Raw genomic sequence first — 25,926 nt, 5'->3', positions numbered from 1 at the left:
TTAGAATGCCATAAATAATTAAGAATTTGACAAGCAGAAAACACTGCGGCTTGAACAGTTTTATAAGTATTTGAATTTTAACTGCCAGATCTGCGTCTTCATGTCAAGAAACTGGCGTTGAAATGCAGGTTTATTTTTACTCCATACACCTCAGCTTTCGTCACAAACCTCCTAAAAAGAAATAGTGTGTACTTCCCTTTCTCAGCCCCATCTTACCTCTCTGTAGGTAGCTCAATATACCTAAAAGACTCTGATTTTCAAAACAGCTTGACTACCCAGGATCTTGAATACCCAGTTCTCTTTTGTATTATGGGAATTATACATCTAGGTAGCCTCCTCAAGCCTTGTTGACCTATGTACCTAAGTTTTCAAGAAAAAAGAATTTCAATACTTCCCACTGATGCAAATAGGCAACTCCACATGTCTAAATTTTAGAAACAGATGTCAAGTTAGAGAAGCGTGAGGTTTTTGATAAATTAATAATGGCTATGAATCTTGCCCTCTGTAAGAATGCAAAGCTTTTAAAAAAGTGGTCCTGTACTAATATCTTTAATGCAGCTGTATTCTGCCCACTTTGTCTGCCACCCCCCCCCCAAAAAAAAAAAAAAAAAAAAAAAAAAAAAAGAATTGAACTCTTTAATTTCTTTAATTTTAAAATACAGGAAAATACTTAAGTAATTTCCTCTGGCTTAAGTGTTGAAATGACATAGAGTACCAGGATCTAAGTCCCATAGTAACGGTAGAAAAATATTCCTTCTGAGATCCTTCAGATCCTCCAACTGCAACAAATGGGAGATGGAAAAGTACAGGGATGCATGTTTATCACATTGATGGATGTATTCTGAAGCGGCTGCTTTCATTCTTTCAAACTCTATTGGCAATGGCATTGGCCAGTGTTCTGGAACTCTGTGGAGCTGGCTGGAATCCATATTTTTAATAAAAATCATTTACCCAGACCTAATTTATTAGATCTGTTAATTGATGTGAGGTTCACCTCTTGTCCAGATGCTTTCCCTTTCCAGGAGTTATTCTAAAGATATGTTTTTAACAGGTAGGGTATGTGTGTGCTAGCCTTGTAATCATATCATGGATGTTTTTTTCAGTTCTGGAAGGGATACAGGAAGGTATGAGTGATCATCCACATGTACAGAAACGTTGCTCAATAAACACAGATAGCAACATCCTTCTTTTCCTTTCCAGCTGATCAGGTTCATGCAGAAATTAGTTAGAAATAAGATTTAAATAGTCTGCAGATTGTGTGCAGGGCTCAGTCAGATGCGCTCTCTGACCAACAGCTTGTTTGCATAAATCTAGCCCTTTTACTACACTTTATTTTTATTTTTACCATGCTTGTTCTTCCCCCATCCAACTTGGCCCTACCCTTTCTCTAGCCTTCATCTCTCAAAAAACAAACAAACAAACAAACAAACAAAAAAACATTTATATTTCTGATACCATTATATGAGCAACTTTGACTTTACATGGTATTATCGATATAGTTACCTAGATGCTGCTGGCCTTGCAATTTCCAGGCACAAAAAAGATCCCCTCCTATTATCTGTGGATTTAGCCATCATGTAATCATATAACTCCTCCTTAATTACCTGTGAAGTCCAGACATCACTCATTGTGATATCTGTAAATATTAGCTTCTCACTTGCTTATTTGTTATATTCAGACTTTCTCATGTCAAGTCCAATAGCTACTCACAGCCTGTTTGGTTAGCTAAACCTCAGACCAGATCCTAATCATTTCTCTGAACACCTTAAAAAGCAATTATTTGTTGATTAACACTCACAGAGGATAGGTATGACTAACATGCTACAAGGCTTTACTTTTAGAAAGCTTCATCTGGCCAGCTGGTCATCAAACAGATGTGGGAAATGTAAGCATCCAGTATTTCTTAATATTAATTGATCCCCTGTCTTGCTGGATTGCTGTTTTTTGACTCTTAACCAGGGCTTTATACCTCCTGTCAGTATTTTTCTCAAATCCATCAGAAACCTAGTACTGTCTTAACAGCAATGATGCTTTATTTATCCTTTTTTTTTTTTTTTTCCTTTTCCTTTTGAATTTATGTTGTTCAGAGCACCCCCATAAAAGCTCACTGGTAAAGATAAGCCAAGGTCATAATGCATTTGTTCATCATGAAACTGGACTCTGCTTCATGAAGCCTTCTCTGGTGGGTTACACAGATTTTTGGTAACACAGGTGACGGCTTTGTACTGGAACAGGTAGGAATCAAAAGCCAGTAGGAAGGGGCATACAGAGCACAAGTGTATTACGCATATTCCTACTATGCTGTGAGAGCACAAAAGCAGTTTAGAAGTGACTAAAGTGCTGAGACAGAAAATTTGAATACAAGAATTGGCAAAGCTACAGGACACTTTAGCTGCAGAATATTGTTTTGTCTCACGTCAGAGTCTTTCTAATAGTCTTGGACAAAATTCATAGCTTGTGTAACTTCAGTGATGGCAGTATCTTCCTTTAGGGATGTAAACTGCTCCTGTAAATTTCTCTTCCTGGAAAATTGCCAACAAGAGTGAATAAGTAATTCTGCTGAAAGATTGCTTCTTCCACTCAGCCAAATTCATCCCTCTTTTAAGTTCACAAATGTAACTCCTTGACTTAGCAATCTTTCTTCTAATGCAACTTTGTGTATGTGTAAGTTCACAAGTAGTGCTCACCCATGTGAACCTTTTGAGAGGATGATCAGCTGTAGAAGAAAGTGGAAGAAATGATTCTTCTCCATCTTGTCAGGTACCTTGTATTGACTCATCTCTGTGTATCACGCATGATGCAAATACTATCGCAACAGAGCACCAGCTCAACATGAGCTGGCAACGTGCACTTGGAGCCCAGAAAGCCAACTGTATCCTGGGCTGCATCAACAAAAGCACGGCCAGCAGGTCAAGGAAGGTGATTCTCCCTCTCTACTCTGCTCTCAGGAAATCCCACCTGGAGTAATGCGTTCAGCTCTGGGGCCCCTGGCACAAGAAGTACGTGGACGTATAAGAACGAGTCCAGAGGAGGGCTGCAAAGATGACCAAAGGGCTGGAACACTTCTCCTCTGAGAAATGCTGAGAGAGCTGGGGGCTGTTCAGCCTGGAGTAGAAAGACTTTATACTGGCCTTTCAGTATTTAAAGGAGGGAGGGGGGCCTACAGGAAAGCAGGAGAGGGTCTATTTATCAGAGAGTGCAGTGATAGGAGAAGGAGTAATAGCTTTATCCTAAAAGAAGGTAGGTTTAGATTAGATATAAGGAAGAAATTCTTTTACTGTGAGGGTGTTGCGGCACTGGAACAGGTTGCCCAGAGAAGCTGTGGATGCCCCATCCCTGGAAGTGTTTAAGGCAAGGTTAGATGGGACTTTGAGCAACCTGATTTAGAGGTAGGAGTCCTTGCCCACAGCCGGGGGGTTGGAACTAGGTGATCTTTAAGATTCCATTCTATGATTCTGTGACCAATAAAATAACAGCTATGTCTCCACCAACTAGCACAAAAAAAATAGAAACGTTCTTATAGTTGTTGTGTTGTTTTGTTTTGTTTTGTTTTTGGATGTGTTTAACAAATTGGAGACATTTGAGAATATATATTACAAATTACAGTCTGACTGTAAGCCCTGGATCCCGTGACACGGAAGAACAATTTCAAATTGCTCAGGGCCCTGAGCAATGAGAAGCCTTTGAACAAAGTACAGTAGCCCTTGGGCCAGTCTGGATGGGATAAGGTGAAAAAAAAGTGCTTTATACCACAGCAGGGGAGCAAGGCCCCAACAAGAGCCTGTGGCAGCAAGCACCCCTTTGGAATTTTGCAGTCAGGGATACAGATAATCTGTGGCCTGCTGCACTCCAACTGAAAAAGAGATACTAGCAGCACATGAAGGGGTTTGAACTGCTTCTGAAGTAGTTGGTAGTGATGCACAGCTCCTTTTAGAACCTCGATTAACTGTGCTGAATGTTCAAAGGAAGGATCCCCTCTACACATCATGCAACTGATGCTACATGAAGTAAGTGGGTCACGCTGGTAACACAACAGGGTTGGATAGGAAACCCCAACCAGACACAAATGTGGGAGCTGATCATGGACTGGCAGGGATTTCAGAACATCACCAGAGGAGGAGGTGACGTCTGATGAAGAGATCCCACTGTGTAATAGACTACCAGAAAATGAGAAGCAATATCTCCTCTTCACTGATGGGTCCTGTAGTATTGTAGGAAAGCATCAGAGATGGAAAGCTGCTGTATGGAGCCCTAAACAAGAACTCACAGAAACTGCTGAAGGAGAAGGTGAATTAAGCCAGTTTGCAGAAGTGAAGGCCAGCCAGTTGGCTTAGATACTGCTGAATGGGAAAAGTGGCGAGTGCTTTAACACTATGCTGACTCAGGGATGGTGGCAAGTGCCCTGTGGGGGTGGTTACAACTATGAAAGCAGCGCGGTTGGCAGCACAGAGGCAAACCTATCTGGGCTGCTGTACTGGGGCAAGAGATTGCTGCCTGTGTAGAGAACGTGGCTGTAAAGGTACGTCACATAAATGCTCATTTTGAAGAATATCAAAACAACCAGCAGGTGGATCAGGATGCTAGACTTGAAGTGGCTTAGGTGGATCTAGACTAGCAATGTAAGGGTGAATTATTTATATCTTGTTGGGCCCATGGCACCTCAGACCATCAAGGAAGAGAATTAACATATAGATGGGCTCATGACTGAGATATGGACTTGACTGTAGACATCGCTGTATAGGTTATCCATGAGTGCAAAACATGCACCACAATCAAGCAAGCCAAATTGTTAAAGCCACTCTGGTATGGAGTATGTTGAATGACATATAAATATGTCATACATATTTATACATAGATATGTGTACCTGAAGACTTTATTATTTCTGATAAAAATAACAGCTTTCATCACATTTTTTGCTTTGAAACTGTCCACTACATTTAAGGTTTTTTCCAAGATACTTGCTGTCAGAGGACACTAGTTACTCTTGGCAGAAATTGTTTGCAGTAACTATAGCAAACTTATGACAGAGAGGTTTCCTGAGCCTCACTCACAAAATTATACTTGTGGGTACCAACTTTGCCTTAGAGTTTCAGAATTCCAGTGTTACAGTGTGGTGGTTTTACTCAGGTCAGCATCCTAGCTCCACCACAACTTCTCTCTCACTCCCATTCCTTAAAGGGAAAGTGGGAGAAAATATGATGAAAAGGGCTCAAGGGTTGAGACAAGGACAGGGAGATCACTCAATATTTATTGTCATGGGCAAGACAGACTCAGCATAGGGAGATTTTATTACCTAATAGGACAAACTAGAGAAGTGAGAAACAAAGAAAACAAACTAAAAACACATTCCCCCATCCACTCTCTTCCACCTCTTCCCCCCGAGCAGTGTAGGGGAACAGGGAATGGGAGCCGTTCCTCCATGGTCACTCTCGTCCCCTGCTCCAGTGTGGGGTCCTAACCATTGGATAGAGTTATTATTGAAATGATCCTTGTAGGCTTCCCACAGGCAGAAGCTCTTCCAGGCAGATGGGAGAATAGACCAATCCTCAGCTCGCTACAGCCTCCTCTAAGGTATCTGCAGAGAGCGATAAGGTCGCCACTGAGCCTCCTCTTCTCCAGGCTGAACAATCCCTGCTCCCTCAGCTGCCCCTCAGCCCCTCATAAGACTTGTTCTCCAGACCCCTCACCAGCTTCATTGCCCTTCTCTGGACTCGCTCGAGCACCTCGATGTCCTTCTTGTAGTGAGGGGCCCAAAACTGAATACAGTACTCGAGGTGCAGCCTCACCAGAGACGAGTACAGGGGGACAATCACTTCCCTAGACCTGCTGGCCACACTGCTTCTTATACAAGCCAGGATGCTGTTGGTCTTCTTGGCCACCTGAGCACACTGCTGGCTCATATTCAGCCAACTATCAACCAATACTCCCAAGTCCTTCTCCACCAGGCAGCTTTCCAACCACTCATCTCCCAGCCTGTAGCACTGCTTGGGGTTGTTGTGCCCCAGGTGCAGGACCCAGCACTTGGCCTTCTTGAACTTCATGCAGTTGACCTCAGCCCATGGGTCCAGCCTATCCAGATCCTCCTGCAGAGCCCTCCTACCCTCGAGCAGACCAACACATACCCCTAACTTGGTGTCTGCAAACTTACTGAGGGTGCACTCAATCCCCTCATCCAGATCATCGATAAAGATATTAAACAGGACTGGCCCCAGTACTGAGCCCTGGGGGACGCCCCTAGTGATTCAGGTACTTATCTGAAGTATGAATACGTGAGGATGCCCCCAAAGCATCTTCTTTAGGCTTTCCAGTCCCACCTCTCTCAACCTTTCGTCAGAGGAGAGACACTCCAGTGCTGTAAGCATCTTTGTGGCCTTTGTTGGATTCTCCTGAGTATGTATGTCCTTGTCTCTCCTGCACTGGAGTGCCTGGAAGTGGACACAGTACTCCAGCTGTGGCCTCACCAGTGCTGAATAGAGGGGAAGGATTACCTCTCTTGACCTGCTGAAAATACTTTGCCTAATGCAGCCCAGAATACTAATGGCCTTCTTTACAGCAAGGGCACGTTGCTGGCTCATGTGCAACTTTGTGTCCACCAGGACCCCCCAGTTCCTTTTCTGCTTTCCAGCCAGGCATCCTCCAGCATGCACTTGTGCCTGGGGTTGTTCCTCCATACACAGGAGTTAGCACAGGACTTAGCACTTCTCCTAGTTGTGCTTCATTAAGTTCCTGTCAGCTGTACTGGGTTTGGTAAAACCACCGCATCAGCCCATTTCTCCAGCCTCAAGGTCCCTCTGCATGGCAGGGTGACCCTCTGGTGTATCCAACAGTCTCCCATTTTGTGTCATCAGCAAACTTTCTGAGGGTTCACTCTGCCCTGTCATCCAGATGATTAATGAAGATGTTAAACAGGACTGGACCCGGTATTGACCCCTGGGGTACTCTAGTAGTTACTGGTTCTCAACTAGACTTCATGCCACTGACCACTACACTCTGGGCCCAGTTTTCAAAGTAAATCACTGTCATCCCATCCAGCCCATACATCAGCAGTAGATATGCTTAGTGCTCAGTAGCTACCCCTACCTTGCCATTAGATATTTTTTTTGCAATTGCCTGTGGTGTGTCTAGAAGCCTTCTCACCTAAGAGAAGAAGACAATGGACAGTTCACTGGATGTTAAGTTTATGTTTGTTTTTTTTCACTTACAAAATGATGCAGGACAAGATTTGGGAGAAAAAAATAAGACCTCATAGAGTTCATATTAAATTAAAATTATATTAATTTTCATATGAAATTAAATTAAATTAAAATTTTGTTCAACGTCTTCATTGACAACCTTGATAAGGGAAGTGTTCACCCTCAGCAAGTACACCGATGATACAAAGCTGAGAGGAGTGGTCAACACACCAGAAGGCTATGCTGCCATTCAGTGAGACCTGGACAGGCTGGAAAGGTGGTCAGGAGGAAACCAGATGAGGTTTAACAAAAGCAAGTGTAGAGTCCTGCACCTGGGAAGGAACAACCGCACGTATCAGTACAGGCTGGGGAATGACCTGCTGGAGTGGAGCTCTGTGGAGAAGGACCTGGGTCCTGGTGGATGACAGGTTGGCCATGAGCCATCAGTATGCCCTTCTTGCCAAGAAGGCCAATGGGATCCTGCTGTGCATTAAAACGAGCGTGGCCAGCAGGTCAAGGGAAGTGATCCTCCCCCTCTACTCTGCCCTGGTCAGGCCTCACCTGGAGTACTGTGTCCAGTTATGGGCTCCCCGGTACAAAAAAGACAGGAAAGAGTCCAGTGGAGGGCCACAAAGATGATACAGGGCCTGGAGCATCTCCCCTGTGAGGAAAGACTGAGAGACCTGGGTCTGTTCAGCCTTGAGAAAAGAAGACTGAGGGGGGGATCTTATCAATGTTTACAAGTACCTTAAGTGTGGGAGACAAAGGCATATGGCCAACCTCTTTTCAGTGGTTTGTGGGGACAGGACAAAGGGCAATGGCCATGAAATGGAGCACAGGAAGTTCCGCAACAGCATGCAAAAGAACTTCTTCACAGTGAGAGGGGAGAGCACTGGAACAGGCTGTCCAGGGAAGTTGTGGAGTCTCCTTCTGGATGTGAAGACCCATCTGGATGCTTACTTGTGCAACCTGTTCTAGGGAACCTGCTTTGGCAAGGGGGTTGGACCCAATGATCTCTTGAGGTCCCTTCTAACCCCTACAATTTTGTGATTCTGTGAAAATGCAGTTCTGAACATCTACAGTTTAAATCCTTGTGATCTAGTGGAACAATATAGAAAGGACTGCAGGGCAAGTTAACTACAAAGATTTAATAATGGGTGCACCACTGGAGAAAAATGTTAGATTGTAAACTCAAGTATATAATTAAAACTATCAGGATTGAATTTAGAAGAGTTGAATATCACAATCAATACCTTGACAGAACTGGACAGGACAAAATACAAATACCAGTTGGGAACTATTATATTCTGGGTGAGAGGTGAACTGGATGAGGCAATAGAGTCAAAAAAGTCAGAAATAGAAAATAAAGCACTTCTGGATCATTTGGGACAAAAGGCTTTACAGGTACATAAACTACTTGTATTCCTTTTTCCCAGAGTGACCAAAGAAACCATCAAAAGGTGACGCATTTAAATCTTCAAATGATCTGGGGAAAAATGTAATTTTTTTTATACTGAAGTAAACTGAACTAGGCTAATTGATGCTATACATAGAGAGTACAAGGGAATGTTTTGCAGTGTCACAGGATAGAATATAGGGCAAAGTCTATAAAAGTATTTAGGAGAAGCACATCTTGTCCCCACCGGGAAATTACTGAATTTGAAAATCAGAAGAAGGTAGAAGATAAGTTGAAATAGTTTAAGTGGTATTGACTTTCTCAGTACCTGAAGTTGTTGACCCATAATTTGCAGGTCACTTAGCACACATGATGCCGTAATGTCTTCTTCAGTCTTTCTCAGTTTTCAGCATTTTGCTTCACGTTAAGGATGAAAGATGGAGATATACTCATAGCCAGACCATGGTTTGTATCTCTTTCCACTTAAACTATTTCTGAAACATTCTGTATTCTGTCGTAGAGGCTACAGACACAAAATCTGAGTCAAGGGATTATAAGAATTCTGGCTCTATTGAAATTTTTCTACTGAAGGTGAAATACCAAGGAAAAACAAAGCACAGTGGGCCAGAATATGTTGACACCACATGACTCCCCAGAAGAGTAAATTAAATTAAGAGATAACTGTTGTGGTTTAACAACTGATGGGTAGCTAAATTCCAACACACTGCACTCTCATTCCCCCTCCTCAGAAGGATATGGGGACAAAAAATAATGCACAAAAGAAAAACCTGCAGGTTGACAAAAGGAGCAGTTTAATGAAAGGGAAGAAAAAGAAATGCTACGCAGAAGCAAAAGGAAAAAAAATATTCTCTACTTCCCATCAACAAGTTATGTTCAGCCATGCATTGGGAATCAGGGCCTCAATAGTGGTGGCTTGGGAAGTCAAAAACTTTCATAAAAAGTGTCTCGATTTCCCCCTCAATTTTTATTGCTGAGCATAATGTCATACAGTATGGAATATCCATTTAGTCAGTTTAGGTCAGCTGTCCTTACTATGTCACCTCATCACTTCTTGCCCACCCTGAGCCTACTGGAATTAGAGAGACAGCCTTGACATTGTGCCACCATTGTTAAGCAATAGCCAAAACACTGGTACAATATCAGTTCTGTTCTAGCTACAAGTGAAAAGCATAGCGCTATGTGGGCTGCTGTGAGGAAAGTTAATTCCATCCAATGCTGACCCAGTACAATAACATATCCCACACAGCTTCTTACACTGCATACTGAATGTGCTAACAGATTTTCAGATAGTGTAAGGGACTTTCAGGTATTGTGAGTTTTCTCAGGCCTACCTCATCAATACAGCCAGATACATCACCTGACAATTAAGAATCTATTATGGATCATGTCTTTCATACTGGCAACACAGTGTTCAAAATCCTTTGATTGTCAACCTTTATTTGCAGAACTATCAAATTATTACAACTTGCCTCGTACAAAGCTGTGGCAGTTTGACAGAGAAATTTGCTACTAAAGCAGAAAACCTAGCTCTTAACTGCCATGTGTCCATGTTAATGCTAGTCATTGCATGTTTGGAGTCACCCACTTAAGCCAACACCTGTGTTTTCCAGTTATTTTGCACTGATGACAGTATCTGCAGAGGGACATCAAGGAAAAAGTCAATAAGGAAAATTCCTAAGACAGAGCAAATAAGTTAAAGAGACAGGAATAGTTAGCAGCTATTTTCCCAGACTTCACTTATGATAACCCAGGTGTCTTTGGTGTTACTACCCCTTAGCTCTTTACAATATTACTATGCTAGGCATAGAGAGAAAGGTTCTCTTTTAATGATGTCTCTTAACAATACTCTGTGTTCTCCTAGGTTTGCCCTGTCCCATCCCAGCCTCCACAGCCTACTGTTGTTCCGAAGCCAGTTCAATCTGTCATACATGTCCCATTGCAACCAAGCTGCCCGGGCCGGGGCAAGATGGCAAAGCTCCTCAATCCAGAAGAGATGACATCCAGGGATTATTATTTTGATTCCTATGCTCACTTTGGAATTCATGAGGTAATATTTATTTTTATCCCAGTAATTATTGCAGAATAAAAAATAAATAAAAGTTTTCTGTGATGTATGAGTTATTTATCCACCTCACACTTCCTAATGATTATATTCTGCCTTTCCTCAGAACACTGGATTATCTAATCAAGTATCAAGGATATCATCCACTTCTCCAGAGATCTGTGTTCAAAACCTCTGTCCCACTTAAATCCTTACATATATGAATTCACCACAGCACTTATATTAGCTATCTGTACACTGGTGATCTTCATCTGCATACAGTTTAGTGCATTGGTGAGGACTGCAAACTAACCCAATCACACATGGAAACTACCTCATTGTTCAGTTAGTCTTTTGTTCTCTTGCATATTTGAGCACATGCTAGCAGAAAAGTTACTCAACTGACAAAGGAAGCCAAGTAGTGTTTTGACTCTTGGCTTGTTACTTGAATGCACAAGCTGCGCTAATGGGAACATATAGCTCAATATCATCCAGGAAATCCATTCCTGGAAAGAATTCCCTATACACAGGGGACCATATTTACTAGAAAAAGTTGTCTGTGGACCCACTCCAAAGATGCTAATAACATCTCACATTTGCATGACCCAAGAGTATGGGATCTTAAAGACATGGCAGCAAAAAGGCTAACAATGTGAAATCAGTGGCACTTTTCACAAACCATATAATGAACTATTTCCACTAGTCTAGTAATTGTTTCTGGAGCTTTTATATAAATAGGTTTCTGTCTGCCAATTACATCTTGTCAGTGTACCATTGAGATATTCAAAAATATGTTATTCAGATATGGAAGAAGACAGAGGAACAGTTGTGTGGGAAGTAGAGTAAAGAGAACTACTAAAAAGATACACTGGAGACCTCAACTCAGATTGAGTTCCTGATGGAAAGATACAGCTCTGTAGGTTTCACAGAGTGCTTTCTGAGGCTTGGGAGGTGGGAAATGGTTTCTTTGCATGCAGGAGGTCTGTTCTGGTCTGCACTGATCTGTGTCAACAAGTAAAGGAGCTGCTAGAGGAGGTTGGCAGACTTTGCAACATCAAGGATGGGAGAAAGAGACTGACTAGGTCTTCTCCAAGGTACAAGAGCCTGAACCCCCTAAAAGTACGGAAGGGAGGAGAAATTTGAGTGGTTTTCATTGATATAGTTTGATTGATATATACACAGTTGAGAGCAAGTTGTCAATTGAATGAAATTCATGTACTGCTGCAATCAGTGAAGTAAATCAGATCCTAACAATGACACCTTAAAACAGTGAAATAGTGGTCCAGGTTATACATAAATATCTTCTTGAAATTTGTCCTGTGAATGAGTGAACAAAAGAACAGAAGGAGATTGCCAAATACAGCACATGCTTTCCAAGCTCAACTGTGGACTAACTACATCTCTTTCTGCAAGGCTGAGAAGATTGCCTTTTTAAAATGCTTTAAGGAATTATTTCTTTTGTGTTCAAAGAGGAACCTCAGAAAGTCTATAGGTTGAGGCTCTAGATTGTTCATGGTGTAGGAGAAAGAAGGGAAGTTTGCATTTCTGCATGGTTTCTGTCTATGCGCAGAGCAGTGCTGTGGTCAGATTAAGTTCTGATTGCCGTTTGTCTATTTGTAACAGTGACGCAATATTTAGAGAAATAAAATTGTATGAAGGGCATCATGCTTATTCCTAACAATTCACTTCTAAGTAGCTTGCCTTTTACAGTTGCTTTGATGTGTACATCCCAAAGTACTTGAAAAACTCTTCAGGTTGTTAATAATGCTTCAGTTAAAAGAAGGAAATAAATTCAGCAACAATGTTGAATACATATAAGCACTTCAAATAATAAGACAATGTTTTGTTGTTTTGTGGTTTGTTTGTTTGTTTGTTTTCACCACAGGAAATGTTAAAGGATGAAGTACGTACATTAACCTATAGAAACTCAATGTATCACAATAAACATGTTTTTAAAGATAAAATTGTCCTTGATGTTGGAAGTGGCACAGGAATCCTCTCCATGTTTGCTGCAAAGGCAGGAGCCAAGAAAGTATATGGGGTAAGAAGACTTCCCAACATGTTTTGGGTTTGTTTGCTTATTTTGCCTGAGAAGAAAACAAGGAAAATGGATTTACATTGATTTACATTTCTTACTTGTCTTGGTTTGAAATTCTTCCCTCCAAACTTTTCTATGACTTGAGTTGCAGTGCCTTCAGTGGAGGTCTGAAGCTTTCTATGATCTGCAGTAGGGCACTCTTTCCAAATCAAAACATACTGCCTGCTTTTTGGTAGAAAAGGGGGTCTGGAGGAGAGGGGAGGGTCTTTAGTGTTCTGGTGCATATCCACATTTCCTCCCGTCTGTCTCCCAGACCCCTGGCCATATGGTCTTCCTCCCTCCTCTAATTCTAGAGTGAGTCAACTCAGTGGTAGAGAATTCACCCAGTAAAAGAAACATAAATACTTTTCCATGTGTTCGTTGATATTGTCGTTGTTTGCTTTGGATTTATTTACAGTTCAGTCTCTATCTCAGGCATTTATAAAGCTCAGTGGCACACGAGTGTCAGCTCATCCATGGACTGTTCAACACAGTCCACCTCACTACCCGATAATCCAGACCACATTTCCTCAGTTTAGCTGCGAAGATGCTGTGGGAGACTGTGTCAAAGGCTTTACTGAAATCAAGATATACCATATCCACTGCTTTACCATCATCTATCCACCTGGTTATGTCTTCATAAAAGGCTATCAGGTTGGCTAAGCATGACTTCCCATTGGTGAAGCCATGCTGACTGCCCCTAATGACCCTTTTATCCTTGATACGCCTAGAGACAGCACCAAGGATAAGTTGTTCCATCACCTTTCCAGGGACAGAGGTGAGACGGACAGGTCTGTAGTTACCTGGGCCTTCCTTCTTGCCCTTTTTGAAGACCAGAGTGATATTTGCTTTCCTCCATTCTTCAGGCAACTCTCCGTTTCCCCACAACTTAACAAAGATGATGGAGAGTGGCCTAGCAATGACTTCCGCCAGCTCCCTCTGCACCCATGGGTACATCTCATCAGGATCCATGGATTTATGGATGTCCAGATTGCTTAATTGGTCCTTAACCCAGTCCTCATCAACTGAGGCAAACTCCTCCTTTATCCTGACTTTCTCTGGGGCCTCAGGGGTACAGGGCTCCTCAGGAAAGCCTCCAGCAGTATAGACAGAGACAAAGAAGGCATTCAATAACTCTGCCTTCTCTGTATCTTCTGTCACCAGGGCACTCACCTCATTCGTCAGTGGGCCTACATTGCTTCTAATGTCAGTTTTATTTGCAGCGTATTTGAAGAAGCCCTTTATGTTGTCCTTGAGCCCTCTTGCAACGTTTAATTCTAAGGAGTCTTTTGCTTTCCTAGTTGCCTCCCTACATCCTCTGATAACAGTCTTATATTCCTCCCAAGTGGCCAGCCCATCCTTTCATGACCTGTAGACTCCCCTCGTCCACTTGAGTTTGCCCAGCAGTTCCCTGTTTAACCATGCAGGTCTCCTGGCTCTCTTTTCTGACTTCTTACCTGTTGGGATGCCCTGTTCTTGAGCTCTGAAGAAGCAGTCCTTGAATGCTAGCCAGCTATCTTGGGCTCCTTTTCCTTCAAGTACCTTGTCCCATGGGATTTCCCCTAGCAAATGCTTGAAAAGGCCAAAGTCAGACCATAACCAGGGCCTGTGATTGCGAGGCTGCTATCAGTGGCCTGTAGAAGACCTCATCGACTTCCTCATCTTGGTCTGGTAGCCTGTAATAGACACCTACAACATCGTCACCCATGCCACCCTGCCCAGGGAAGTGGTTAAGTCACCATCCCTGAAGGTGTTCAATAAACGTGTAGATTTAGAACTTCGTAGCATGATTTAGTGGTGTGTGACCTTTAGTAGGAAGTTAAAGGTTGGGCTAGGTTCTTTTCCAATGTGAATGATTCTATGATTCTGTGATAAAAGCAGAACCTACAATGATGTTCATCTAACGGGGGAGCTGTTGTAGGACATGTAGCGATATGATTGGTAGGTCTGTTCATGCTTGGGAATAGGAATCAATGGATGAGAAAATAAGTTCAATTATCCCTTGAAACTCTGGCTCATCTTCTGCATTTAGTCATACAAAATTCAGATCAATCACTGCAGTAGAACTGTCCAAATTCTATGTTACTTTCAGACATACAACACCATATTGGTAACAAGGAGTTAAACTGATACATGAAACCAAGTTACACAGTGGACGTTAACTGATTTAGATAAAAAGGTGGTGGTGAGGACACAACCCAGGGGAAAAAGAAATCTGGAGATGTGGTAACTGCATCAGAAGAAGATTCAGTAGAAAGAGATAGTCACAGCATTATACTGATGTCTGAAAAATAAACTGAAAGTAGGAGTGAATATACAATCAATGAACTAGACACAGTTGTAGAAACAGATGTTTTATTGGAACACACAGCATTCATAAAATGCAAATGCTCTGTAAAATTTGACAGACTTAAGCAGATCATTGAGTTGAAAGAGAACTGGGGGAAAAGCTGAAAAAGCTGAGCTATTTTCCTATTTTTTCACCTACAGAATTAAGTATTTTCTAGTTCTGAGTTCAAAAAAAAAAGATACTACAGTATAGAGCCCAAGTCAAAATACAGATTAATATCTTTGACCATTCTGAAGTAAGTTTATTTTCTGAAATGTATCTGCCTTCCTGGAGCCTTTGAGCCTTGTTTTTTAACCATTTTGGGGGTGGGGCAGGGGGATGATTTTGCTTCTTTGGGAATTATACTAATTTTCTGAATCTTGCAACCACTGATGAAATAGAATTTTTTATTCCTTTGCAAACTTTTCTCTTGGAAGTTTGGAAAGCCAACCCCAAATCCATTCATGCCCATGTGTTATTTAAGAAGCTGGCGGTGCCAGCTGCTGGACCAAGTGCAGGGGTCTCAGTACCAGTTCCTGTTGAGACCTGTGTGTGGGTGAGTGGAAGTTAGTGCCAGCTACTGGAGTCTGACCAGGGGTGTAGGTGCCCTCAGCCTGTGGTGTCTGCTACTGGAACAAGCAGGGTCCTAGCATCAGCTACAGAAGCAAGTAGGGTTCTTTTACTCCCAACCCTTGGAGCAGGAGCATTGACTGTTCCCAACACCAACTACTGGAACATGAGCAAACCGAGTGCAGGGCTCCACAATGACAGGTGGAACAGTGGTCACAGCCCTTGTGCCTGAAGCCTGAAGCCTGCTGCTGGGCAGGGGGTTGAAAGCTTGTATCTTGCCTAGACCTGGTATATGTGGGCTTTGTGTGTATTCACTACCCAACTTTAAGCTGGACTAACTAGTGAGTAGTGTGGGCTTGTGTGTGTGCCTGCAGTAATGAAATTCTATTCTAACAGCCGAAGAGAAGGAAGGGGACTTGGCTGTCTATGCTTTGTGTGAGTACTGTATGTAAGTGTTGTTGAAGGCAGCATTTGGCAGGGGCAGTCTGTGAGACGAGTCATGTCTATGACCTGTCTCTGTCTGCATGGCTGTGTGTCTCTGGGATATGTACTCAGCTTTGCTACGGGGATGTGTGCTCAGGTTGAACCTGCAAGGAGAAAGCAGCAGACACATGCCTCAGTCTGGGCAGAGTCCCTAGGCCCCCAGAGAGCAGGGCAGGAGTGGTCTTGGCCTGGAGCAGCTGGAAGAGCGTGGCAACACTCTTCATTTAACATACAGTTTACTATATGGGAAGAAGAAGCTGGATATAGGGAAAGGACAGAGTTCTTCTGAAGGGGTTTCTTCCCTTCCTGACAGACTTCTTCCTGGACTTCCAGGACTGGCACTCTGACAGTCCCTTCTGTATGCCAACTTTAGTTTATGTTCAGGCAATTGAGTCAGACAACTTAAGAAGCGGTTTACATTCCTCAAGCAAACTAAGCAAAAATAATGATCATGTTCCCATGGGAACAAGGACTGATATTATGACTATCTGTTTCCTGGGCTATATAAAAAGAATAGGGGATTTGTGTGTCCTTCCATTTGCTGTCATGACATTCATGAGTGCCAGCAAAGAGGTCAAGCACAGTTTGACTTTTAGTGGATAACTTAAAATCCCTGGACATAAAAAACACTTCCATGAGATAACAGAATTCTATTTGACATTGGCATAGGGAAATGATAGACAAAGATTATAGAAAGTGTTATTGATTTTGTAAGGCCAAATTTGAAAGAGCTAAATTAGGAATTGATTAGGCATCTATCAGCAATTTTGACCCAAAAGACCACAAAAAAAAAAAAAAAAAGAGAGAGATTCAAGGAATGCGACATTTCTCTAAGATATCAAAAATCTTTGCAAACATGGGTTTTTTTGCTAGAGCTCAAATTTAAGGATTTAAGGGCAAATCTATAACTAGGAGGTACTTTGTAATTCCTTGCCTACTAAAAGAACAGAATTGGTCATAAGAAAAGATGTAGATCTGGATGGTTTTGTAAATGCAATAATATCCATAATTTCTTCTGTGTAAAATTTCTGACTTCTTTTTTGATAGCATGCATTGATAAATACAGATTTTCGTGGTTGAAAGAAGTTCTTTTTGAAACAGACCATTATTGTCATGGTTTGTTTTTTAACATTATTCACAAAGTTTGAATGTATTTTGTTTTCAAATATATGAGGAAATAGATGCTAACTGATTCAGCAGATTTTTTGAAGGGGAGATAATACTGTGAGGTAGTGGGAATAAATTAAACAATGTTATTTATAAATTATATAATCTCATATAAATCATATAAAAAAGAGTTAAGAACTCTTTTTTCCACATTTCAAGTTTTATAAACAATCCTTTCTATGTGTGTCAATTTAACTCATACACAAGCTTTTGTTAGATATATTAAGGTATAATTGATCATGATACTGCACACACAGATTTGATTTACTCATTATCAGTAGTTACACACTCTGTACAGGCTCTGCTGCCTTCAGTAGATTTTGATTCTATTCATATATCTGATGTCTGTAACACAATTACCTTTTCTCTTGCTTTTCTTCTTTCTTTTCTAGATTGAATGTTCAAGTATATCTGACTACTCAGAAAAAATTATCAAGGCCAACCACTTGGACAACAGTAAGGAACATATAAAATATTTTTTTAGGAGAAAGAAGATATAATATTTTTCACTTTTTCTGTTTTGTTTATGTTGTATGCTTAATATATAAATGGTAGTTTTGTATTATGTATTTTATATAAATACAAAAGAAAACAAACTCATTCTAGGCACTATAACAAATCCTCACAGGAACAGTTACTTCTACATTTACTTCTAGGCTCACAGACAACAGATGTAAGTGGGACTTACCAGCTGTTTGATTTAGCAAAGCAGTCAGAAGATTGCATACTAGAGCTGAACAAGCATCAGAATTCCCTTTTCAAATGAATTCTGCCCTTTCAAGTCCACCTTATCTCATAAATGGAATCAAGACACATGCACTTTTATAAACCGAAATTTAAATGATGTTATGAACAAAAAGTATTCCAAATCAATACAGATTTATCAGAGTTACTTCTGACTTACAAAACAGATATTTAAAAGAAAAAAACTAATTGAAATACACAAACACAAATCAAAATGATGAAATCTCACATTAATGGTATCAATTAAATTTTTTCTTTCTTGAAAGGAACCTGTTGAAATTCCCAGAGATGTGGAAATATTTCATTTTTTTTTTAAATATTAAAATGTCCCCCAACCTATTGAAAACTCTGAACAAAAAAATCTCCAACCAGCTCTATTTCATATCTTCAGTTCTCCAAATCACAACACGCAAGATCTCTTTGTAAGAACCTGAAGAAATCTGGCTTTTTTAACTGAGGTTGTGACACAGTTCTTGTTTAAAGGATTTTTTGGGAGAAGCTTGTCTTTTCTTCAGAGCAAAGCAGGTTACAACTAGCTGGGATGTTTTAGATCTGCCCTAATTTTTAATGCTATCACTGCCAGTTTCTGACTAACAAGTAGCTGTTTGGGAAAAGAGGTTCTCATGCATCATGTGTATTCAAATGGTGTGGAAAAAATAAAAATATATATATAATAAAAAATAATAAAAAAAGAATTATCACAGTGACATGGTACATAATAAGGCAGACAGTGTAACAGCTGGCTCACAAAAAGAAGGATGCAAAGGTCTGGAAAATGCTCTCCTCCACAATGGGGAGAAGACACTGAAACAACGTCAAACACCAGCTTGATTAGTCTGCATCTGTAGTGCAGAGCAGATTCCAGCTGGAATGGAGGCTGCAATCTGTCCCTAATGCTTTGCATCCACCACTCCTTCACAGTCACTCTCTGCCCTTGGTCCAGCATGGGGTCTCTTCCACAGGAAACAGTCCTTCCTAAACTGATCCTGCATGGGCTTCCCACAAAGAGCAGCTCTTCAAGAACTGCTCCAATATAAGTCCATAACATGGGGTGCAGTCTTGCAGAAGCAGGCTTCTCCAGCATGGGTTACACATGGGCAGCAGCTCCCACCAGATCACCTGCTCCTGCATGGGTTTCTCACCATAGGCATCAGTTCCAGCCTAGAGTCTGCTGCTGCAGGGGCTGTCCATGGGTTGCAGACTCCTTCAGGCCTGATCCACCTGCTCTACCGTGGGCTGGTCCACATATGGACTGCAGCATGGAAATCTGCTATGCCACAGTACACCATGGGCTGCAGGGGGACAGCCTGCTTCACCATGGGCCTCTCCACAGGCCACGGGAACTTCTGCTCTGTCACCTGGAGCAACTCCTCCATCTCCTTCTGCACTGACCTTGGAGTCTGCAGGGTTATTTCTCACTCCTCTCTCCCAGCTGCTGTCCTGCAGCAGCTTTTTCCCTTTCTTAAATCTGCTCTCACAGAGGTGTAACCAGTGTCTCTCATTGGCTCGGCTCTGGCCAGCAGCAGGTCCCTTTTGGAGCTGGCTGGAACAGGCTGTTATCTAGCATGGGGCGGGTTCTGGACTCTTTTTACAGCAGCCACCTTTGTAGTCCCCTTGCTATCAAATCCTTGCCACATAAACCAGCATACCATAAATTAATTTGTGTTAGTTTAGATTTCCAGCACCAGGAACTGCACATGAAGGGACATAGTAACGGAATACATAGTATAGAAGTTCACCATGACAGTTTTGAATTCTTAACAATTCAGACAGAATTGTCAGTCTAGAAATAATTGATCTCAATGTGCACATAAACATACATATTCATAAATGTCGTGGTTTAACCCGGCCGGCAGCTAAACACCACGCAGCTGTTCGCTCACCCTCCCCCCTCCCTCTCTGGGACAGGGGAGAGAAATGGAAAGTGAAGCCCGTGAGTTGAGATAAAGACAGTTTAATAAGACAAAATAATAATAATAATAATAATAATAATAATAATAATAATAATAATAATAATAATAATAATAATAATAATAATAATAATAATAATAATAATACAATGATGATAATAGTACTACTACTAATAATGTGTACAAATAAGTGATGCACAATGCAATTGCTCACCACCTGCTGACCGATGCCCAGCCTAACCCCGAGCAGTCCGGCGCCCCTCCCCCAGCTAGCCACCCCTATATATTGTTTAGCATGACGTCAGATGGTATGGAATACCCCTTTGGCCAGTTTGGGTCACCTGTCCTGGGTCTGTCCCCTCCCAGCTCTTATTGCACCCCCAGCCTGCCTGTTGGCAGGACAGAGCAAGAAGCTGAGATGTCCTTGGCTTGGTATAAGCACTGCTCTACAACAATTAAAACATCGGGGTGTTATCAGCACTCTTCTCATCCTAAGCCAAAACATAGCATTCTACCAGCTACTAGGAAGAAAATTAACTCTGTTCTAACTGAAACCAGGACAATAAAACATTCTTGTTTTGCTGATTCTCTACAAGAGTTGTGCATATATTCAAACAGTGAGTTTTCAAAAGAAAAAAATAAAAGTTTCTTGATGCTTGGAGCAGGACCTTATGGAAAATCCGTTCTGAGAAGAAATGGAATTTTTGAAAATCTAACTTATGGTACAATTGACTTTTCAGATCTCTTCAGCACTTCAGTTATTTAATTCTGACTTCAGAAGATTGGGTCAAATATATTTTTAGTTTTATTTCTGAAGAACAGATGACCAACATAAACTTCCTCTGTGGGAAAAGCATGAATGGACAATGTTCCAATTCACAAGAAGACACATCTGAAATTTAGTGATAGATCCAGACCTAATATAATTTGTGACTCTGTAATTCTCCCTTACAAAGTATTTGGTTTGATTTTCTGTAGCATAGATAGACTGATCCCAAGAATCAGTGTTGTCAGTCAGTCTGAAACTATTATAAAACAGCTGAATCTCTCTTTGCTGATGTAATTGTTTCTATACAGTCCAAAGTTGTAAGGCTATAATGAAATGAGAAACACCTCAGCTCACCTATGTTTAAAGGAAGAAGTCCTCCATCCCCTACTCCCCTTTCCTTCCTACACTTACTTGTGGCTTACATTATGCTGGCACTGTCATCTAGTAGACCACTCCATTGTCAGATTCAGCTCTCTGGTTTAGTGAGTTTAATTGGTTCCAAGAAGGGTCCAGTGTGCTCCAGAGGTTTCACATGGCATTTATCTCTGCTTCTTTTTCCATACTTTTTCCAGGCATTCTTCCTCATTTAAACAGCAGCAAGTCCTTGAAAGTGTGAATAAAGAAGCGGAGACTACTCTCCTGTGGCAGGACACTGGCTGATTTACACATTTTACACTGACACTCCTTCACATTCATGTTAATGTTAGCAGGTACTGACCCAAAGGATATTATTGCTCATGGCATATTATTGCTTTTTTTTCCACCTAATTGTTGATAAAAAAAATGCAGAGTCAGCAAAAGGGGCTGAAACAAGAAAAAAAAAACAACTGCTGTTTCCAGAACAGATGCAGTACAGCTAGGGACAGCACAATTTGTTCCCACATGGTGCTTTATGATGATTCACTGAAGTAAAGTGAGGTGGAACTGGTCTTGCTGCTGCTCACACTGTGGCGGTTCTAGGCATGAACAGATGGCTTCAAAGTCTGCAGGTGTGTCACGCTGACAGCTGTTAGCAGTACTAAAATTGATTCCAAAATAATTCTTTTGGGAGAAAAGAGAACTAAAGAGAATGGCTGAACCTTATAAACATAAAGAGTATCCAATACAACAGATGAACTATTGAACTACTAACTGCAAAAGGAAGGAGTTTAGAGAATGGAAATGAGAATAGTGTTCTTTTACAGTCTGAAAAAGAACAGAAAAAATAGTCCTCTCATCAGCTGATATTTTGTGTTACCAGTCTGAATCAGAATTTCCCAACTTCTTAGAGGGCTATTTTGGATTAAAAGTTTGTTTGCAAATAAAGTAGCCACATATGGTTAGAGTAATACTAATACTGCATGTATTTTGGCAAAATGAAACCTCGTTTTTTCCTCAGCTATGTTCTAAAAATCACTCGGCCCACACTCCCACGGTCAAACAGCTAACCTAGTTCTAGCTAAATGAAAGTATCTTCATATAGCTCAAATTGAATGTTGAGCACTTTCAGCAATAAAAATTTCCATCAATAGAAATTACCAGTTATTAAGTGTTATACAGTCATTCTGTCCAATAGTAAGTGCAAGTAAAATTTTCACTTCACATTTTTATTTCTGGATTTAAAGCACAACAGTTACTTTGTGAAGGAAGAATACAACACCATGAGATTTTGTTCACTGCAACAAACAACATAAATAGCTGATGAATACAAGCTGATTTTTTTTTTTCTAGAGAATTCAGAATAAATTTGAAAATATTTTGAAATATATCCAAAAATTTCAAGAATGACTGGGGAATTGTGTAGTGATCCTATCAGGAAATGATTTCTAATACGTGAACTACATATAGACCAGTATTTAATTTTCCTTTAAGTAAAATATCTGCTATTATAAAGTAATTCTGTTAATAGACTGTTGATCTACTTTTGCAACATTCCCACTCTACTGTAAGTAGTTTACAGTATTGCCTTTAATTTAATGAGCTGTGTTGTATATTGTCTCTGAGGATCTGATATTATGTTACATCAAACTTCTGTCAAGCTTTTTGAATTCCTTGAAACTCATATGTTGACAGAACATCTGACAGCAATGTTTTATAGAAGTTCCATTAGGAAACTGTGGAAAGCCATCCATGTCTAACCTGGAGAGAAGATTCAGACTGAGAACACCCGTATGTTATAAAAGATGAAATAATGAAGCAGAGAGGAAGGAAAAACATTTTTAATTACAGAAACATGTTTGTACAAATTTTCTTGTTTGCATACTATCAGGCTGAATTTGACTTTTCTCTGTTGAGTCAGCCCCCAGAATTCATGTAATAAGCCTCAGTTCTCTCATTATGAAGCCAATGTAACATTTGAAAAGCAGATGAGAATTACGTTCTAGTTCCATAAATCTCTAATATCTGAACAATAAGATCATGAATGTGTAACCCTACAAGACTGTTTAAAGGATTCTAGGTGGATTTTTTGCATTACATAGTTAGTAATCTAGAAATCTACTAAATTCCATAGGGCATGTAAAATGAGAACATGCAGGTAAACCAGGTAAGGCCTCATTTTTCTGTTGTTTTTGATCTATGGGCTTTTTTTCTTTTTCTTCTTATACGGATGCTAAAACTTGTGTTTATTGTACTTGCTGCAGAGAGCTTTAGTGTGTAAGTCCTTTGAGTCACATGAGGTTACCCCTAATCTACAGGCATTCAAGAAGAGAATGATTTTGAAAAGGTCAACCTGTCATTCACCAGCAAGAAAGTCAGGTGTTTTATTATGTGAAACATATTTCTTTGGATTCTTTTTTCAGTAATCACAATATTTAAAGGTAAAGTGGAAGAAGTTGAATTACCTGTGGATAAAGTAGACATCATCATCAGCGAGTGGATGGGTTACTGTCTTTTCTATGAGTCAATGTTAAACACAGTCATCTTCGCACGAGACAAGTGGCTGGTAGGTGCTTTGCATGTTATGCTCCTTTCTGGAACAATCAGCACTTATTTTCTAACTACGGGCCTTCCTCTGCTACTGTCCACATAAAAAGAGACAGTTATATCTCCAAATGCAATTTCCTAGGCTTTAACAAAGAGGTTAACAAAGGGAATCTCAGTTAAAAAGATTTGTTTTTGATTGACTGCTGATGTAATTCATATAGACACTATCTAATGACATTGCCGCAGGCTGCAAGAATTGCTGAGATTAAAGCTGATGTGACAAACTGAAGGAAAACAGTAAAGGCATGCAAGGGGTGCTTGTCTGTTTTTCGTATGTGCAGTTCAAAATGTGATGTCTTTGTCAGGTGAATAGATTACGAGATCCATTTCCCCACAATTCATCAACAGAAACCAGGAGGGCTAATGTTTCCAGACCGAGCTGCTTTGTACGTGGTAGCAATTGAAGACAGACAGTATAAGGACTTCAAAATTCACTGTAAGTACATGCCTAACAATAAACACTTTTTACTGTTATTTCACTGAAATATTTGACGTACAGTGGCCTGTTTTAATCAGCAGGGTTGTTCTCAATGAGTGCTTCTCCCAGTCTATGCTACTGTCTGGGATTGCTCCAACCCAGGTGCAGCACCTTGGACTTCTTGAACTGCATGTCTTCAGGGCCCATAGACTTGTACTTGTTAAGTTGTGTCAAGAGGTCCTGAACTTGCTCTTTGCTTACCGTGGGAGGGACTCTGCTTCCCCAACCCCTGCCTAGAGGTTCAGGGACTTGAGAGATGTGGGAAGCCTGACCACTAGTTAAGACTGAGGCAAAGAAGTTGTTAAGTACCTCTGCCTTTTCTACATCTGTCATTAGCAGATCTCTATCTTCATTTGCAGAGGTGATATGTTCCATCAGTGTGATTTGTCCTACCACATTTCCATGATAGCAATCCAATCACAGCTTTCTAACTGCACCATGGCTTCCAACTCCTCCTGCTTATTTTCCCATACTGTGTGCATTGGTGTAGAGGCACTTCAGGTGGTCTATGGGCTGCGTTGCCTTTCAGAGAGGACCTTCCTAAAAAAATGGTTTGGATAGTATGATCAAATTCTACATAGTTTCAGTTTTCCTTTTTTCATTGGCTTTTATTTACTTTTTAGAGTGGGTCAATTTCACATAATGGCATTTTCTGTTATGGAAAAAAAAATCACAAAAACGCCTAAGCAGCTTTATTAAGAATACAAGCATCAGAAACATTTGTGGGTCCCACCAACCTGCAGATAAAAATGCCTAACTCTGCATTCTTTTCCACTCAAAAGCCTGTCAGAAAAAGAAGTTTACTGTTTCTCTAATCATATTCAGTTGCAATAGGCAGAATTGCCAATGCATATGCCAAAGGTACCTTGGGTCAAAAGCAATCCCAGTGTAGTAGGCTGGTAAAAAAAAGGTCTCTGTAAGTGCAAGAGAAAGTTATATCAACTCCTCAAGTACAGCCTAGATTTTTTCTCTTCACTTTTGTGGTGACCTTGACAGCTAAATTTATAGATTCAGAAGGATGTTTATGGCATCCATTCTGTAAAAGAATCAAAGCCACAGGATTAAAAATTCCCTTTTTTCATCTTTATTTTGAACTCATTCTTTTCTAGGCCTTGAGCCTTTTTCTTTTCTCACAGACAATGCACCTGTTTTTAACTCTTTTTTTCCCCATAATTTAAAAAAGCTTCAGGCTTTTTTTTTTTCTAAAATTTTATTTTCTTCTAAGATATTCTTTTCTGGTTTCGCCTGATTGGTCCTCTCTTTTTATATCTCCATTGTTTACTCTGTATTCAGTTATTTCTGTATCTCTACCTATCTGCATTACTGCCTTGTTTTTGTTTCTCTTTTTGGTTCATAACTCCTTGATGGTATCTCCTTACATTTAATTTTTTCCTCTCTTAAGATGGAAGACAGAGTCTTGTATTCACAAGAGAGGCACGGCTAAATATTTCAAAGTGCACTCAGAAAACATCAAATTAATTCTGATTTCCCAAAATCTTAATACCACAGAGGGCTACTGTATTCAATTTGATTTCCTGCAAAATGTAAAACAGAATTTTATCTTGTAACTCCTTTGATACATTTCTAGTATAGGCTGTGGTATATATTTAAAGGCATCCTATCTAGGTTGAAGTACATCAAGTGATGGAGACGTCAAGTCTGTTAATGAACTTTTTCTTCAGGGTTTCCTACTTAATCTTCTCTAAGTAAACACATAAAAACAAATGGCTTCTATAAATGTAATCTGAAGTTCCCGTATAGTTACAGTACCAGAAACTAACATGATCACCAACCCCCGTGAAAT

At 40.6% G+C, this 25,926-nt stretch overlaps 1 protein-coding gene across 1 annotated transcript in view; it reads left to right on the top strand.

The window, feature by feature from the left end:
- PRMT8 (protein arginine methyltransferase 8) overlaps positions 1-25,926 on the top strand; it is a 64,363-nt gene that overhangs the window by 25,461 nt on the left and 12,976 nt on the right. The window contains exons 2-6 of the mRNA XM_032197179.1: positions 10,452-10,637; positions 12,517-12,672; positions 17,650-17,713; positions 23,461-23,603; positions 23,993-24,080. Coding sequence (XP_032053070.1) covers positions 10,452-10,637; positions 12,517-12,672; positions 17,650-17,713; positions 23,461-23,603; positions 23,993-24,080 — 637 coding nt within the window. The remainder of the gene's footprint in view (positions 1-10,451; positions 10,638-12,516; positions 12,673-17,649; positions 17,714-23,460; positions 23,604-23,992; positions 24,081-25,926) is intronic.

The sequence above is a fragment of the Aythya fuligula genome, chromosome 1 (genome assembly GCF_009819795.1).
Source record: "Aythya fuligula isolate bAytFul2 chromosome 1, bAytFul2.pri, whole genome shotgun sequence".
Classification (NCBI taxonomy): Eukaryota; Metazoa; Chordata; class Aves; order Anseriformes; family Anatidae; genus Aythya; species Aythya fuligula.
The sequence above is the reverse complement of the archived record's forward strand: the minus strand, read 5'-3'. Positions and strand labels throughout refer to the sequence as shown.